The 13544-nt window shown below is 38.1% G+C and overlaps 4 protein-coding genes across 4 annotated transcripts; 2 read left to right on the top strand and 2 right to left on the bottom strand.

The window, feature by feature from the left end:
- Nucleotides 1-342: 342 nt before the first annotated feature.
- Nucleotides 343-2213, bottom strand: magoh (mago homolog, exon junction complex subunit). The gene is made up of 5 exons (XM_087782921.1): nucleotides 2041-2213; nucleotides 1778-1836; nucleotides 830-940; nucleotides 636-718; nucleotides 343-555 (listed from the first exon to the last, which is right to left on the bottom strand). The coding sequence occupies exons 1-5, from the start codon at nucleotides 2129-2131 to the stop codon at nucleotides 456-458; spliced, it is 444 nt and encodes a 147-aa protein (XP_087639047.1). The 5' UTR covers nucleotides 2132-2213; the 3' UTR covers nucleotides 343-455.
- Nucleotides 2214-2521: 308 nt separating this feature from the next.
- On the top strand, nucleotides 2522-4469 carry aatf (apoptosis antagonizing transcription factor). Its single transcript, XM_087782920.1, has one exon. It carries the CDS (start codon nucleotides 2557-2559, stop codon nucleotides 4171-4173), a length of 1617 nt encoding a protein of 538 aa, XP_087639046.1. The 5' UTR covers nucleotides 2522-2556; the 3' UTR covers nucleotides 4174-4469.
- Nucleotides 4470-4531: 62 nt separating this feature from the next.
- Nucleotides 4532-9182, bottom strand: uck2a (uridine-cytidine kinase 2a). The gene is made up of 7 exons (XM_087784539.1): nucleotides 9039-9182; nucleotides 7607-7766; nucleotides 7042-7138; nucleotides 6336-6478; nucleotides 6088-6185; nucleotides 5960-6008; nucleotides 4532-5396 (listed from the first exon to the last, which is right to left on the bottom strand). Exons 1-7 carry the CDS (start codon nucleotides 9141-9143, stop codon nucleotides 5260-5262), a joined length of 789 nt encoding a protein of 262 aa, XP_087640665.1. The 5' UTR covers nucleotides 9144-9182; the 3' UTR covers nucleotides 4532-5259.
- A 507-nt stretch (nucleotides 9183-9689) lies between these two features.
- On the top strand, nucleotides 9690-12002 carry tmco1 (transmembrane and coiled-coil domains 1). Its single transcript, XM_087784540.1, has 7 exons — nucleotides 9690-9869; nucleotides 10320-10397; nucleotides 10492-10551; nucleotides 10629-10675; nucleotides 10934-11001; nucleotides 11181-11325; nucleotides 11504-12002. Exons 1-7 carry the CDS (start codon nucleotides 9800-9802, stop codon nucleotides 11600-11602), a joined length of 567 nt encoding a protein of 188 aa, XP_087640666.1. The 5' UTR covers nucleotides 9690-9799; the 3' UTR covers nucleotides 11603-12002.
- The last annotated feature ends 1542 nt before the right edge of the window (nucleotides 12003-13544 follow it).

Raw genomic sequence — 13544 nt, 5'->3', positions numbered from 1 at the left:
CAGGCTTTTCCATGATTTTCTGGGACTTCTGTGTTTGTCTCGGTGTTATCTTGACCCTTTAAGCATATATTTTGAGTATTGTTTTGATTGTTTAAGTGCTTTGTGACCCTGGTCTGGAAAAGCGCTATACAATTATAAATTACTTACACGTTAGTGGATTCACATGAAATTCTTTATGTTGGAAATTAACACAACTACCACACCAAACTTAGGAGTAAAATGTAGCGGGAAAAAGTGTGTTTAAAAAAAAAGAAATTAATTCCCTAATAAGACATTAGTGGAAAAATAATGTAATTGCTTTAATTGTCTGAGAAGTTTAGGATTTTAGCAAAGAACACCTCATCTTTTCTCAACATTTTATTTCAAATAAAAAAAAAATGGAACAGTTTAAACCACGGGCAAATGTACAATTTCGTACAACAGAAACATTAGCGGAACATTAAAATCAAAACATTTTAGATGGGCTTGATCTTGAAGTGCAGGCCGATCAGACTGAAGACCAGACACTTCAAATCCTGCACCAGGTAGTAGAAAACTCGCAGACCCTCAGGATCCCTGAAACAAGATTTCGAGGTCATTATAATCTGTCTTCAACCGCATCATCAGTGTTACAAGTCTAAGCAGTAGCCACTCACTTTGACTTGTTGACGTCGATCAGAGAGCCAATTTTGGAAGTTGTGAAAGAAATGTGCTCGTCGCCGATCACGATTTCAAGCTCCTGTGAGAGAAGAGTTAGTCGATCACAACCTTGTATTAACTATGAAGAATGATTGAGGATGTATGGGAGTCTGAAATGCAGAAAACATTTCAGATGAATCATCAAACAAACCTGTCTGCCAACTCTGTCTGGAGGCGGCCAGATTGTGTCGTCTTCCTTAGTGATCTCACTGTCATCGATGATTCTCTTCAGCTCCTCCATTACACTCTTGTGAACATAGGCCTGGAATATAAACACAAACAAAATAATCTAAAAGTGCCCTATGCATTATACAGTGAATGGTTCTAACCATTTTCAATTTTATTGGCATTAGTCAAATTGACCTCAGGGGTGTCCACACTTGGCCTGAGTTTGTATTATATACTTTTGAGTTTCAGTTAACTTTAAAAGAACAATGTGCAGTTACATTAAAAGGATGGCTGCACAAGATTTAGCACAATGCTACTTTCCATCTGTAGTCCTAAACAAAGATGCAGACAGTTTACATAATACAACACATACGAATAAAGCAAAAACACATGACATACCATGGCATCATTATCTACTGCATTTTTTAAATACGGTTTAAAACTGTTTATCAATGAGTAGTGAATTGACTCAAAGCTAACGGACAAACAACTACAGTAGCAAACAAAGATATGAAAAGTACTGGATGTTTTATTGCGTTTGTTTTTAATATGTATCTATATAAAGTGAGCCCCTGCTATAAATACTTAACCACAACCAAATTAAATGTTATTAAAACCTATTGGCTGTAAATAATAACCTGTAGAGCTATATATAATTGGCTTAAGTTCATTTACTTTACATGAAAAGCAACCCAGAGGGAGTTTGATACATTACAAGTGGAGACTGGATCCCTAAGGATGGCTAATGTATCCATTGATGTAAAGAAGTTTTTAGTGATTCTTCATTTTCAGCTTTGTTTGCAAACAAAAAATGAGTGAGTGGATGTTGTTTAGTTTCTTCAAATCACGCGTCGTGGAAACCAGCGGTCGTCTAATAATTAAAGTGGACTCAATCTGCAAATGTATATTCAATAAAGTTACAATAAGTTACCTCTTTTCGGATCATGACGTCATTTTTGTAGTTGCTGTTATTCGCATACCGCAATTTACCTGCAACAGAAAGGATTGTTACGATCAAAAAATAAACATTATACACATGCATATATTTAAAACAATCAAACAAACTATCTTCCAGAGTTAAAATACTATAAACATGGATTAAAATAGGGACTTTGGCGCTACCGCGTAGAGTGCGGCCTAGTCGTCGGTCAACTCTTAACACGCGAACTAAAGCTAACCACACAATAAACTCACCATCGGGTCTGAATTCAAACTCCAAGAACTCGTGACCGAACTTTCCCTTGTGTCCGACATAATAACGTAAATAAAAGTCACTCGAGGACATTTTCTCTGGTCTGGTTCTCTGATCAACTTTTGAATAAGTAGCAAGCTTGCTAGCGCTACCTGCTCACACTCGATCGTTGTGTAGATTCGCGCATGCGCAAGTGAAGGACGATTTCGAAAAATTTTCCCCTGAACTGTGTCTGTCAGGTCGCCTCAGTCACTGCGTCGTACTAGACTGAAAACCAACCACTTGAATTTGATATGCTATACACGCAATTAACAAGTATCCCGCTATAAATACCAATATTATTGTTGAAATGTATGTTTTTGTCCGCGCCGGTGTTCAAGAATACGTTTGCCTGATAGACTACGCATTGGGGAATTTGAACAGAAGGATTTGTCGCACATTTTCTTCGTCACAGGCTGTTTCGTCATCAAGGCGCCGGACGACTTCATGCTGCATGTGGTTTTGGTGACCGTCTAATAATGGCAGGGACCTTCTCACAGCAACTGGAGGAGCTCTTAAACCCGCTACCGAAGTTTGCAGATCCGGAGGACGATGGAGACGAGGAGACCAGAGCCAAAGTCACCGAGGGGCTTCTGGAAGAAGACCACCATGAGGAGGACGGTTTGAACCTCAGCTCACTGAGGAAGCGCAACAGTTTGCCCGAAGACACCGACACCAGGTACCGAGGGAAGGCAGTGACTCGCGAGCAGCTGCTGATGGAACTGGAAGCAAATGTTGAAGATGATGGAGAGGACGACGACGACGACGACGACGACGATGATGATGATGATGATGATGATGTTGGCGAGGAAGACGCCACAGGAGAACCAGAAGATGATGAGATTGTGTCATCAATGGATGATGATGATGATGATGACGACGACAAGGGGGACCAGATGCCAGCAGATAAACACAGACTGTCTTCTAAGAAGACTGTGAGGTTTGCTCCCAGTGAAGTGGACTACCATAAGTTGACTGAAGGCATGGACGATTTAGGAGTGAGTGAGGAGGACGAGAGTGATGAAGAGGCGGAGGGCAGTGATGATGATGATGATGATGATGATGAAAATAATGATGATGATGATGGTGAGGAAGGAGCTATGGCCACGTTCTCTCAGCAGAAGGTGGATGAGGAGGTGGAGAAGGGAAAAGCGGTCAAGAACCAGCTGGCGCTTTGGGACCAGCTTTTGGAAGGTCGCATCAAAATCCAAAAAGCTCTCATGACAGCCAACCAGCTTCCACAACCGCAGACTCTCCCGGAGTTCAAGAGGAGGGGAGAAGCGGAGATGGCCGGGGCCTTGAAAACCAACCATAAAGCTCTGAAAGCTCTTCAGAGGTCGCTGATGGAGCTACATGAGCAGCTTCTTCACAAAAACCCGGAAACGAGGAGCGTGGTGATGTCCGACGACGCACAAAGTGATGATGAGGATGAGGGGGAGCGTAGGACGGTCAAGCGTAAACTGGATATGGCAGAGTATCCAGACCTTGCAGCCAAGCGCTTTGCTGCGTTCCAGCCGTACAGGGATGCCACGCTGCAGAAGTGGCACGATAAAACCAGGCTGAACATGGGCAAGAGCAGCAAAACCTTCGGTGCGTTCGAGAGGAACATTCTGACCCAGGTTAAGCATGTGTTGATGGACAAAGAGAGGCTGATAAGGAGAACGCAGACCAGGCGTTCAGAGTACAGAGTCCTGGGGAAACTTGAGAAGCCGACCGTTGCTGAAGATCCCGTCTGTGACGAGGGGAAGGAGGCGGAACTGAAGTCAAACGCACACCTAAAGGACTTGGACGAAGACATCTTTGACGATGACGACTTCTACCACCAGCTGCTTAGGGAACTCATCGAACGGAGGACCAGTGCAACTGACCCCAACAACCAGGTCGCCATGGGCAGACAGTGGCTGGCCATCCAGAAGCTCCGCAGCAAGATCAAGAAGAAGGTGGACACCAAAGCCAGCAAAGGACGTAAAGTCCGTTTCCACATCCACAGTAAACTTGTCAACTTCATGGCGCCTATAGACCACAGCTCCGTGAGCGACGAGGCAAGAAGCGAACTGTATCGCGGCCTCTTTGGCCAGAGCGTTGTTCGAGAATGACACTAGACAAGTTATAATGAAGACAACATGGCCACCAGAGACACAATCACAGTAAATACGCAGGAATATTTGTCTGAATGAAAGAAAAAAAACTCCAGTGATTCAGGATGTTTGTCAATTTTAAGTTTGTTTCATGACTCATGAACAAATATTTTATACTTTAGGCCCTGATTGTTTTTGCGTGTTCTGATGCATTCAAATAATGTTCATCATCCTAGCTGTATATTCCTGAACTAATTCTAACTGTTTTTAAAGTTGTCAAAAATATGACAGCTAAAATAAACAATATCACCCATCATTGTCTGTAAACGCTTGTCACTGTGTTGCAATAAATGAACTAAAAAAATTAAACACAAACTTCACATGTACAATAACACATTTATTTTTGAGTAGCAAACGGCTACTACCCTGATTTAATATACTTTTTAACATAAATTAAAATCCCAGGAAAACATTTCAGATTTCATCGAATCTCCAGTATAAAATACAACAAAGATGCTTGGATGTAATATTAAAATCATACAATAGACACGTTTATTATGGTGACATCAAAGCAAAACTAGTACCTGAGAATCTGTTCAGGAAATTTTATTGAACGTGACAGTACTTTGTTTTTAGTTGTGAAAATATGACTGGAACACTTTTGAAGCTTCTATGGAAACACAATATATAAACAAAGTCTAGTAACTTTAGTCTTAATACTGTGTGAGAAAACGTCTTTGGTGAAGATGTCAGACATCAAGTTGGACACTTAACAGAAATGAGATAAATCATAGACAACATAAAAAGGCTAAATAGAAATGAATGCGGAACACCTGAATGTTTTAACTTAATAAATCCAGTTGCATTGTTGTAGTGATTCTCTCCCGGATGGAGGGAAAAGGCCATTAAAGAGCTTGTAGCTACACTGTTTCTCCTTTAATGTGAAGTGACTGCGTCCAGGAACCCCATCCATGCACAATATTGCGTCATTTGAGCATTAAACTGAAAATATTGACACTTCTTTCCTCCCTAACCTTCATATTGTTTGCGCCAACATGTATTTTGCATGCGTCTCAACAACATCAAAGGCAGTTAGTGGTGCCCTCAGTGTGGACGACTGCTGGACTCCATGGCCGGCTGCGTCTTGTTGGTCACTTCAGCGATGACCCATCCATTCAGCCGCTTGTTCAGACCTCCGTTGAGGATGTCTTGGATGTGCTGGACGATCAGGTTAATGGCCACTGGGACAGGAACAGGCAGAATTAGATGAAGACGATGAATCGAAAGCTATGCTGCATTAAACGTTACTAAAATAGGTTTTAAGATTTCAGTAAAAGGTTTGTCTACTTAGCTGGACAAACTAGTACCACATTTTGCATGTTTTCTTTCAGAATTTTTTCTTTATAACAGGATATGCACAATGCATTGTATTACAATAACCATAATGAATCTTAATTAGATCTACTTTCCTTTTAATTTTCTTTTGGTTAATTCTGCTTATTGCCTGTATTTTTCCATTTTAAATCAGAAATGTGTCAGAGTTAGATAAAAAGCTGGATAAACTGAACATCGTAAAACACTCATCCATACTCTATATTTAAAGAGAAAACTGAATAACAAATAAAATACTTGAGGTAACTAATAAAATGATAATGTATTTTTCAGGACTCTGAGAAATACCAAGAGAGTCCCAAGGTTACAAACTAGTGATTTATTTTATTCCCTCTTCCTGCTATCACTGTTGCGACTACAGGCTGAACCCACTGAGAGGTCGTCCCGATTAAATGTCCCAGACTTCACTCACCAAGGTTGTCTACTCCTCTGGGAATGATCACATCAGCATACTTCTTGGTCTGCGGTGACAGAAAACAGGTTCGTGAGAGAGTGAGTGTGCTGCTGACATTATACCTTTCTACAATGAAATATAGTTACCGGCAAGCAGAACTCCTCAAAAGCAGGCTTCACAAATGTGATGTATTGTGCCAGGACACTTTCCAAATCTCGACCCCGCTCGCTGATGTCACGCAGAACTGCGACATTTAAGGAAAGAAATCAGAATGTTTCCTCAATTCTTTTGCCCAGTTGATTACAGAGTAATACTAATAATGATTTCCTGGTTTGATTTTGCTCAGAAACTTTTGCACAATAACACTGTGGTATTAACAAGTGTGAGTCTTCACCTCTGCGCGACAGCCTTGTGTCTGCGTCAGTGTCGACAAACAGTTTCATCTGGAAAAGGTCTCGGACATCTTTGGAGGAGAACATCAGGATCCCCTCAAACAGCACCACGTCGGCTGGGTACACGGTTACCGTCTCCTCTTTCCTGCCAACCAAGACATGGACAGATGATAAACAATCAGTTTAGAAAAACAAATCCCATCACAATCCAAATCAAATCATGTATCAATGTCTAATTGAATAATTGAACTATATTGCATTTAAAGCTTATTTAGCATAAGTAGCGATCAAATTAGTTATATTCTCTTTCAACTAAGTCCCGACTTTAAGATTCCTCTTTAATTCTCATCCACCACTCCTTTTTCAGCTACTTTAAAGGTTATTAATTAAAATGTATATCTAATGCAAAATAGCCCGTCCAGAGCAAAGGTTGTACACTAATCTCTAAAGGTCATGGAATGGCGAAATGCATTAGAAAGAAGCCGTTTGTTGTGAACTTTAAGTTAGATTTAGTTATTTTGAGGGCAATCTTATGTGTTAAAAGCCTCATGCTGACTACATAAAATGACTTCATGGGTCAGATGGTTGTGTCCTTAATCCTCAAGATACTTAATCACTGTAGAAAACCCAATTCATCTCTTCATTTATTCTAAGATCTAGCTTCTCTGAATCCTGACTCAAAGATAAAGGATCGAGTCCCGTCTTTACCTTGAGTGACTGACAAAGTCATAAACAGGGATGTGAACCGTTTTCCCACGCTTGATGTCTGTCAGAGTTGATACAATGAGGTCGTTGTCGAATGCATCTGTGGAAAAAGAAGTTGGACGAGATGATGAAGATTTAGTGATGACCCACAAACAACACATTTACACACTACCCTAGTAACTAATGAATATTTTTCTCATAATAATCTTAATGCAAACCTCACTAAATAGCGAGTTATTAAAAAACTGCAGTGACAGCTAGTGGCGTAACCGAAAACTACAATGAAGCATTAATACGTTATATAATTTTTGTTCTATTGGTCATTAAGGTCATCAAGATGTTTGTTTAGTTATTTAAAAGTGACCCGTAAACTAGTGAAAAGGTATGAACACTATAAGATTTCTTTAAACCGTCTTTATGTGAAGGTCGTACAAACTACTGGATTGTAAAAGAATAAATAATGAAAACTGTAAACATTTTATTTCGACACTTTTTCATTCGGCGCATCTTTCAGGGGAAAAGTATCCACTCAGGCCATGTTTATTTCCTTTAATGCTAATTGACTCACCTGGGTGATCAAAGTTGAACTGGCCCTTTAAGGCTTTGGCCTTCTGCTCGTGGGTCAGAACCCTGTAGAAGCAGTCCTGGCTGAGGATGGCTACCTGCCGCTGGTGGTGGTCGATCTCGTTCTGCCCGAGCAGCTCCATGATCTTGTTGCATACTGACGACTGGGAAAAACAGACATGAGCCATCAATAACCATGATGCCACATAAACATTTACTTTAAGAAAACATGGCGTCAAAAAGTAGGTTTTATTTCATATACATATAGTTTCCTTAAGATGATCTCCAACCAACGGTTTGGACTGTCTGTTAACAGATGATAAACAAGGGTGGGAGGAATGCAGGTGGGAGGAATAGTGTTGAGTCTTCGTAGCAGGAAGTCAAAGCCACAGATCAACTGTTAAACATCTGCAGAGCCATGACTGTTGTTTTCTTGCCAACAATTTACCTGGAAATTGCTTTCGAAAAACATGCTTTTTTTCTATTATTTGCCATAAACACACCTATTATAATTTATATAATTAAGTTAAAAAAAAAAAGCTTTGGTAAAAATAGTGCTGATAATGATATATGCTACGGTTATTGTCCAAACAGCAATAAGTACCTATTGAACAATGTAAAGCAAAAAAAAGCTTTGAATTACACATTGAAAAGCACTTGAATATTCTCGTGTGGATGGCAAATATATTGTTTATTCTTTTCCCCTGGGTGTCTCTATTTCCAAACACTCTACCATCATTTAATTGTGGCACTCCTGGTATTCTATACGGACATCATACAAGACACATTGAGCCCCCGTTTTATAAGATTCTTTTGTTATAAATATATATATAAAACTCAGTAACAAGAGTTCACTGGCAAGTTGAAGGTGATCACCCATTCTCCACGGTCTCCACACGTATCCTTGTTTGACCCACACTAGTCTACTTCTTGACATCCTTAACAAAGCAAACACTTTTAGTTTCTGATGACAGTGAACACATTTCCATTATCATAATTGGGCAAAAAAACAGTATAATGATCAGGTTAATTCAACGTGAAATTCATCAGATAAGTCGAATTAATCTCGGAACCAGACAACAAAGCAGATATGCGATGATACAGTCTTTTTTTTTTTTAAAGAGAACTCACAGCTGATGCTGCTTAACTGATGTCACACTCATTTATCTGCACATATGTTAACGGCTGGATATAAAGGAACATTTGACTATTTTATTGTGGATGTTGTGCGTTTAAATATAAAACATTTGCGTGTTTGAATAGGAAATATCATTAGAAGTGGTTTTGTTTAAATACTTACATGACGGAGGATCCTCGCAATATTACACAACAATACGAAATAACAGCAGTATCTGTGTCAGGCAAGCAGTCCGACACGTAACAGCTGATGGAAAAAGCAATGTGTGACGAGCATTGAGAACCATATGAGGGCCAACCTTTCCACTCGCCGTCCCTCCAGCGACCCCGATGAGAAACGGTTGCCGGTTATTGTTCTCGTTTCCCGGCTGTTCACCTGGCTTTGTCTCGCTGTCGCCGGCCATGCTTCATCTGCAGCGTCCTGCAGCTCATCCACACATCCACGCTCATGTCAAGTCCCTCCCACATCCATGATGCTCATGATGCTGATGAAACCATCGACAATATGTTGTGTGTCCACTTTTTTTATTTTTCCACTGCAGAATTATCAAGTCTAAATAGATAGATAGATAAACCAGATAAAATATTTGATACTTGATCATTACGATAAAAAAAACATTTGGATTTAATATATTTAATAAGAATAATAATGCCACAAATTAAAAAAAAAAAACGTAACAATATTAATGACGTTATTTTAATTATTATTATTATTTAATTAGTACATTTTACAACATTCGAAAATTTCGACTTGATCAAAATTCGTTTTAAATTAAAAATTACTTTTGATATTCAGACGTTTTATAAATACATGCAATATAACGCGATTAAATTAATTACAATAATAATAAACGAGTCTAAAAAAAAAGAGCTTCGTATTCTATATTTATTTATTCACCGGATCAACCGTCGAATGAACCGGAAGTGCTCCTCGTACGTTTGACCCTGACGTTAGTGCTGATGCAGCACTGGCTCACGGCTTCGTGGTATGAGTGCCGAGCCGTGTAAACCACTGAAACGCTGAAAATAATATATTATTTAATCTAAAGAGTATTTAACTATGACCACAATGTTTGCCGATACTATACTCATCGTGTTCATCTCCGTCTGTACGGCGCTGTTAGCCGAAGGTAAGCTTTTACTATGACACGCTTTCTGTCGATGATCTTTAGATCAACCTTTTTTTAAACGTGCGATCTTTTCTAAATGTTGTTGTTTTTATACATTTCTAGGCGTATAAAATGATCTTACACTGTAAGATTCTTTATTTGTGTGAAGATGCCGTCTCAAGATGGGTATATTAGCCGAAGAAGCTATCATGTTAAGCAACTGGAAGAAACGTTATGTTTCCAAAATAAAAGCTCATTTGCAAGTCAATAAAATCGTCTTAGTTTTTGGTGACGGAGCAATATAAGTGGCAAGTGTACAAGTACAAGTGGCAACTTTATAATGGCATTTTTATTTCTCTGTCTCAAAAAAAGAAAAAGTGACGTTGTAAATTTGTCATTGTAAATAAAATGAACTTGAATGTTGAATTTCCTGTGAATTTTTAATTGATTCTTTTTTCATTTCCATCACAGGAATCACCTGGGTCTTGGTGTACCGCACAGAAAAGTACAAGCGACTAAAGGCAGAGGTTGAAAAACAAAGCAAGAAACGTGAGACCTCCGAGTTCACCCTTTATTGCAAATATTAAATGTCTTTTTTTGTTGTTTCATTATAACTATAATGCTTAACTTTTATTGTTTAAAGTGGAAAAGAAGAAGGAAACGATCACAGAATCTGCAGGACGTCAGCAGAAAAAGAAAATTGGTAAGTTATCAAAAATGATGATGGTGTACACATGGTGGTGTTTGTCAGGCGAAGTAAAACAATGTTGTTTCTTACAGAGAGACAGGAAGAGAAGCTTAAGAACAACAACAGAGATCTGTCAATGGTAAGATCATTTATAATGTGTTTACTTTATTAAAAATTGTGTTATGAATGAATGAGATCTCTTTCTTCTTGATGCTATGTCGGCCACAACTTTACTCTGTGAAAAAAATATTGGTTATAGATTTTTAGTTGCAACTCAGTTTAGGTTTTTATTTACAGGTGAATATCTGCCTCACAGGCTTTCTTGGTATTTAGAGGTATTACATTGTTCTGTTTAGGTGTGTATTAATGATTATTTTGCCTTTTTTTCTCCTTTCAGGTTCGCATGAAGTCCATGTTTGCAATTGGCTTCTGCTTTACCGCACTGATGGGAATGTTTAATTCAATGTAAGTGTTTGCATAATTAGTCAGATGTTAATGTTTTTCCACTCTTCCATGTTCTATCAGAATCACACTTTTATTTCCCAGGGTTTCTATTTACATGCTTCTTGTACATTTTTAAGGCATGTTACTTTGTTAACACTTGCACATGTCCAAATGGATTTTCATCCAAATTCTTGTTTCAGCTTTGATGGACGAGTCGTGGCCAAGCTCCCTTTTGTGCCACTTTCCTACATCCAGGGACTTTCACATCGTAACCTGCTGGGCGAGGACTACACCGACTGTTCCTTTATCTTCCTCTACATCCTCTGCACCATGTCCATCAGACAGGTAACTACCACCACAATGACCTGGAAGCTAGAAAGACAATTTCTGGCTCATTGGTCCATATTCTGTGTGAAGGTATCAAGTCACTGAACTGATGTGATGTATATCTTTATAACACGCTGAATCTGTGTGATCACTAATGCTTGACTAGAGTATAACACAATTATTTCACCTTTTTCAGAACATCCAGAAGATGTTGGGTCTGGCGCCCTCCAGGGCTGCAACCAAACAGGCTGGTGGTTTCCTGGGACCTCCCCCTCAAGCTGCCAAGTTTTCCTAAATGTCTTTACCGTCAGTCCACAGAGAGAACTTTAAGTAAAGAGCAAAGCAAGAGGCTGCTGCAGCCACGTCATCCAGATGTCAAGTATTTAGATTTATTTATCTCCAGGACCTTCGAGTTTAGAAACCTGTACTGATTTGTTTTTAAATTAAATTAGTTATCATGGAGAAAAAGATTTGCTTTGTTTTTGTTTGATTTTAATTAATGATTAACACCGTATACGTTTCTTTATATTGTAAGTCTTATTGTCGGCAATACATTAAATTAGTTATAATTGAGACAAAGATTTGCTTTGTTTTTGTTTGATTTTAATTAATGATTAACACCGTATACGTTTGTTTATATTGAAAGTCTCATTGTCGGCAATAGTTTGCATTTCAATAAAGATTTTTACACATTATTTGTTTTACTTGAACCATCTACACTGTAAATGGACAAGGCTGGATAGTCACCAATACCTCATTATACAAGTCCTTCTTTTATACAATATTATTGCCCTATATTTATTTAAATCCATGATATTTCTGGCATTTGAAGTTCGAAAAATAAATGAGCTTGGTGTCTAGCAATTTTTACAAATATTTCTGGTATTTTTTTTTCATTCAGTTTCATTGTGAAACATTTAAAAAGTACTTGCAAAATGAAATACACTTTGGTAAATCAGTCAAATATTACCATTATTAACAATATTTAGATCAGGGGTATCCAGTATCGCACGTGGTTAAATTCCCTTAGCCATCTTTCTCCTATTTTGCCAGGTGTAACTGTGTTTTTGTAACTTATCATCAACCTCTATATACTGTTCTTTGAAGATCAACCCTCATTTGTACTTATTTGCACCATGTACAAAAAATAATGAATAATAAAGATAATATTAAGTAAAATACATTAGTAGTACAATGGGAAAAAACAAATGTTAAACTTCTCAGGAGAAAAAATGTCCACAAATAGGCAAAATGGGAATGTTTCTCTAATATAAGATTGAAGATATGACTTATTTTACCCTCAAAAATGGCTCTCTGGTAAACATAATCAGATAGTTTTTCTGGACACATGAAAAGAATCCATGACCCTGTAATAGAGGGGCTGCTAATGGGGGTGAAAGAAGAAATTCAAACTGACCTATTTAGAGTCCAGCCTAGTTTATGTTAGTACAATATGAGCTTTAATGACATTGAATCATTGATACTATTTCTCAGTAGTTTTATACATTTTCCCTTTTTTAACAGGGAAAACACTTTTCTTTTTCAAACATTGTTTTGCAAAGTTTGCCTGTTACACAATTATTGTGGGCTTCATTTGTTCAAGATAAATGTGGGAGCTGTCTGTTGCAGCCAAGTGGGATTCTCTCCAGCTCTCTGTGGCGAAGGCTTGTTTAGGCAAGAGAATAACATCACATAAGTTCCAACGTGGATTTCACGAATACAAGAATCTAAAGACGTACCAGTACCTGTGTAAAAAACATGTTAACTAGAGCGCATTAGAGACCTGGTGTAACAATTCACGGTCCGAGCCGTTGTAAAATGGAGTTGTTTTATGAAAACCAAAACCTGTTGATCAACATCATGATGGTATAACAAGTTAATACCTAACCGGAAAAAAAAACCTTTTATTGCTAGTGTTGTAAACACAACAAAGGTTGTATTGTGGTGTCAGTACAGAATAAAACAATTATATAAGTTAACAAACAAAATAAGCAATAGAAAAACAGAGCCAACACCAAGGTAAATATGTAAGTTTAAAAAAAAATTATAACGCCACGCACAAAGGACTGTTGATAAAAAATAAAAAAAACAATTGAAGACAGTGGATTATTTGGACCTTTTCGAGTTTGGTGTTATCTTTTTTTAAATTAAGAACGTTTGTTTTCTTGTTTGTAAATATATTTGACTCATTTGGTTTTTATTTTGACTTATAGATAGATAGATAGAAAAACTTTATT

Source organism: Callionymus lyra, chromosome 2 (assembly GCF_982586985.1).
Source record: "Callionymus lyra chromosome 2, fCalLyr1.hap1.1, whole genome shotgun sequence".
NCBI classification, from domain to species: Eukaryota; Metazoa; Chordata; class Actinopteri; order Syngnathiformes; family Callionymidae; genus Callionymus; species Callionymus lyra.
The sequence above is the reverse complement of the archived record's forward strand: the minus strand, read 5'-3'. Positions and strand labels throughout refer to the sequence as shown.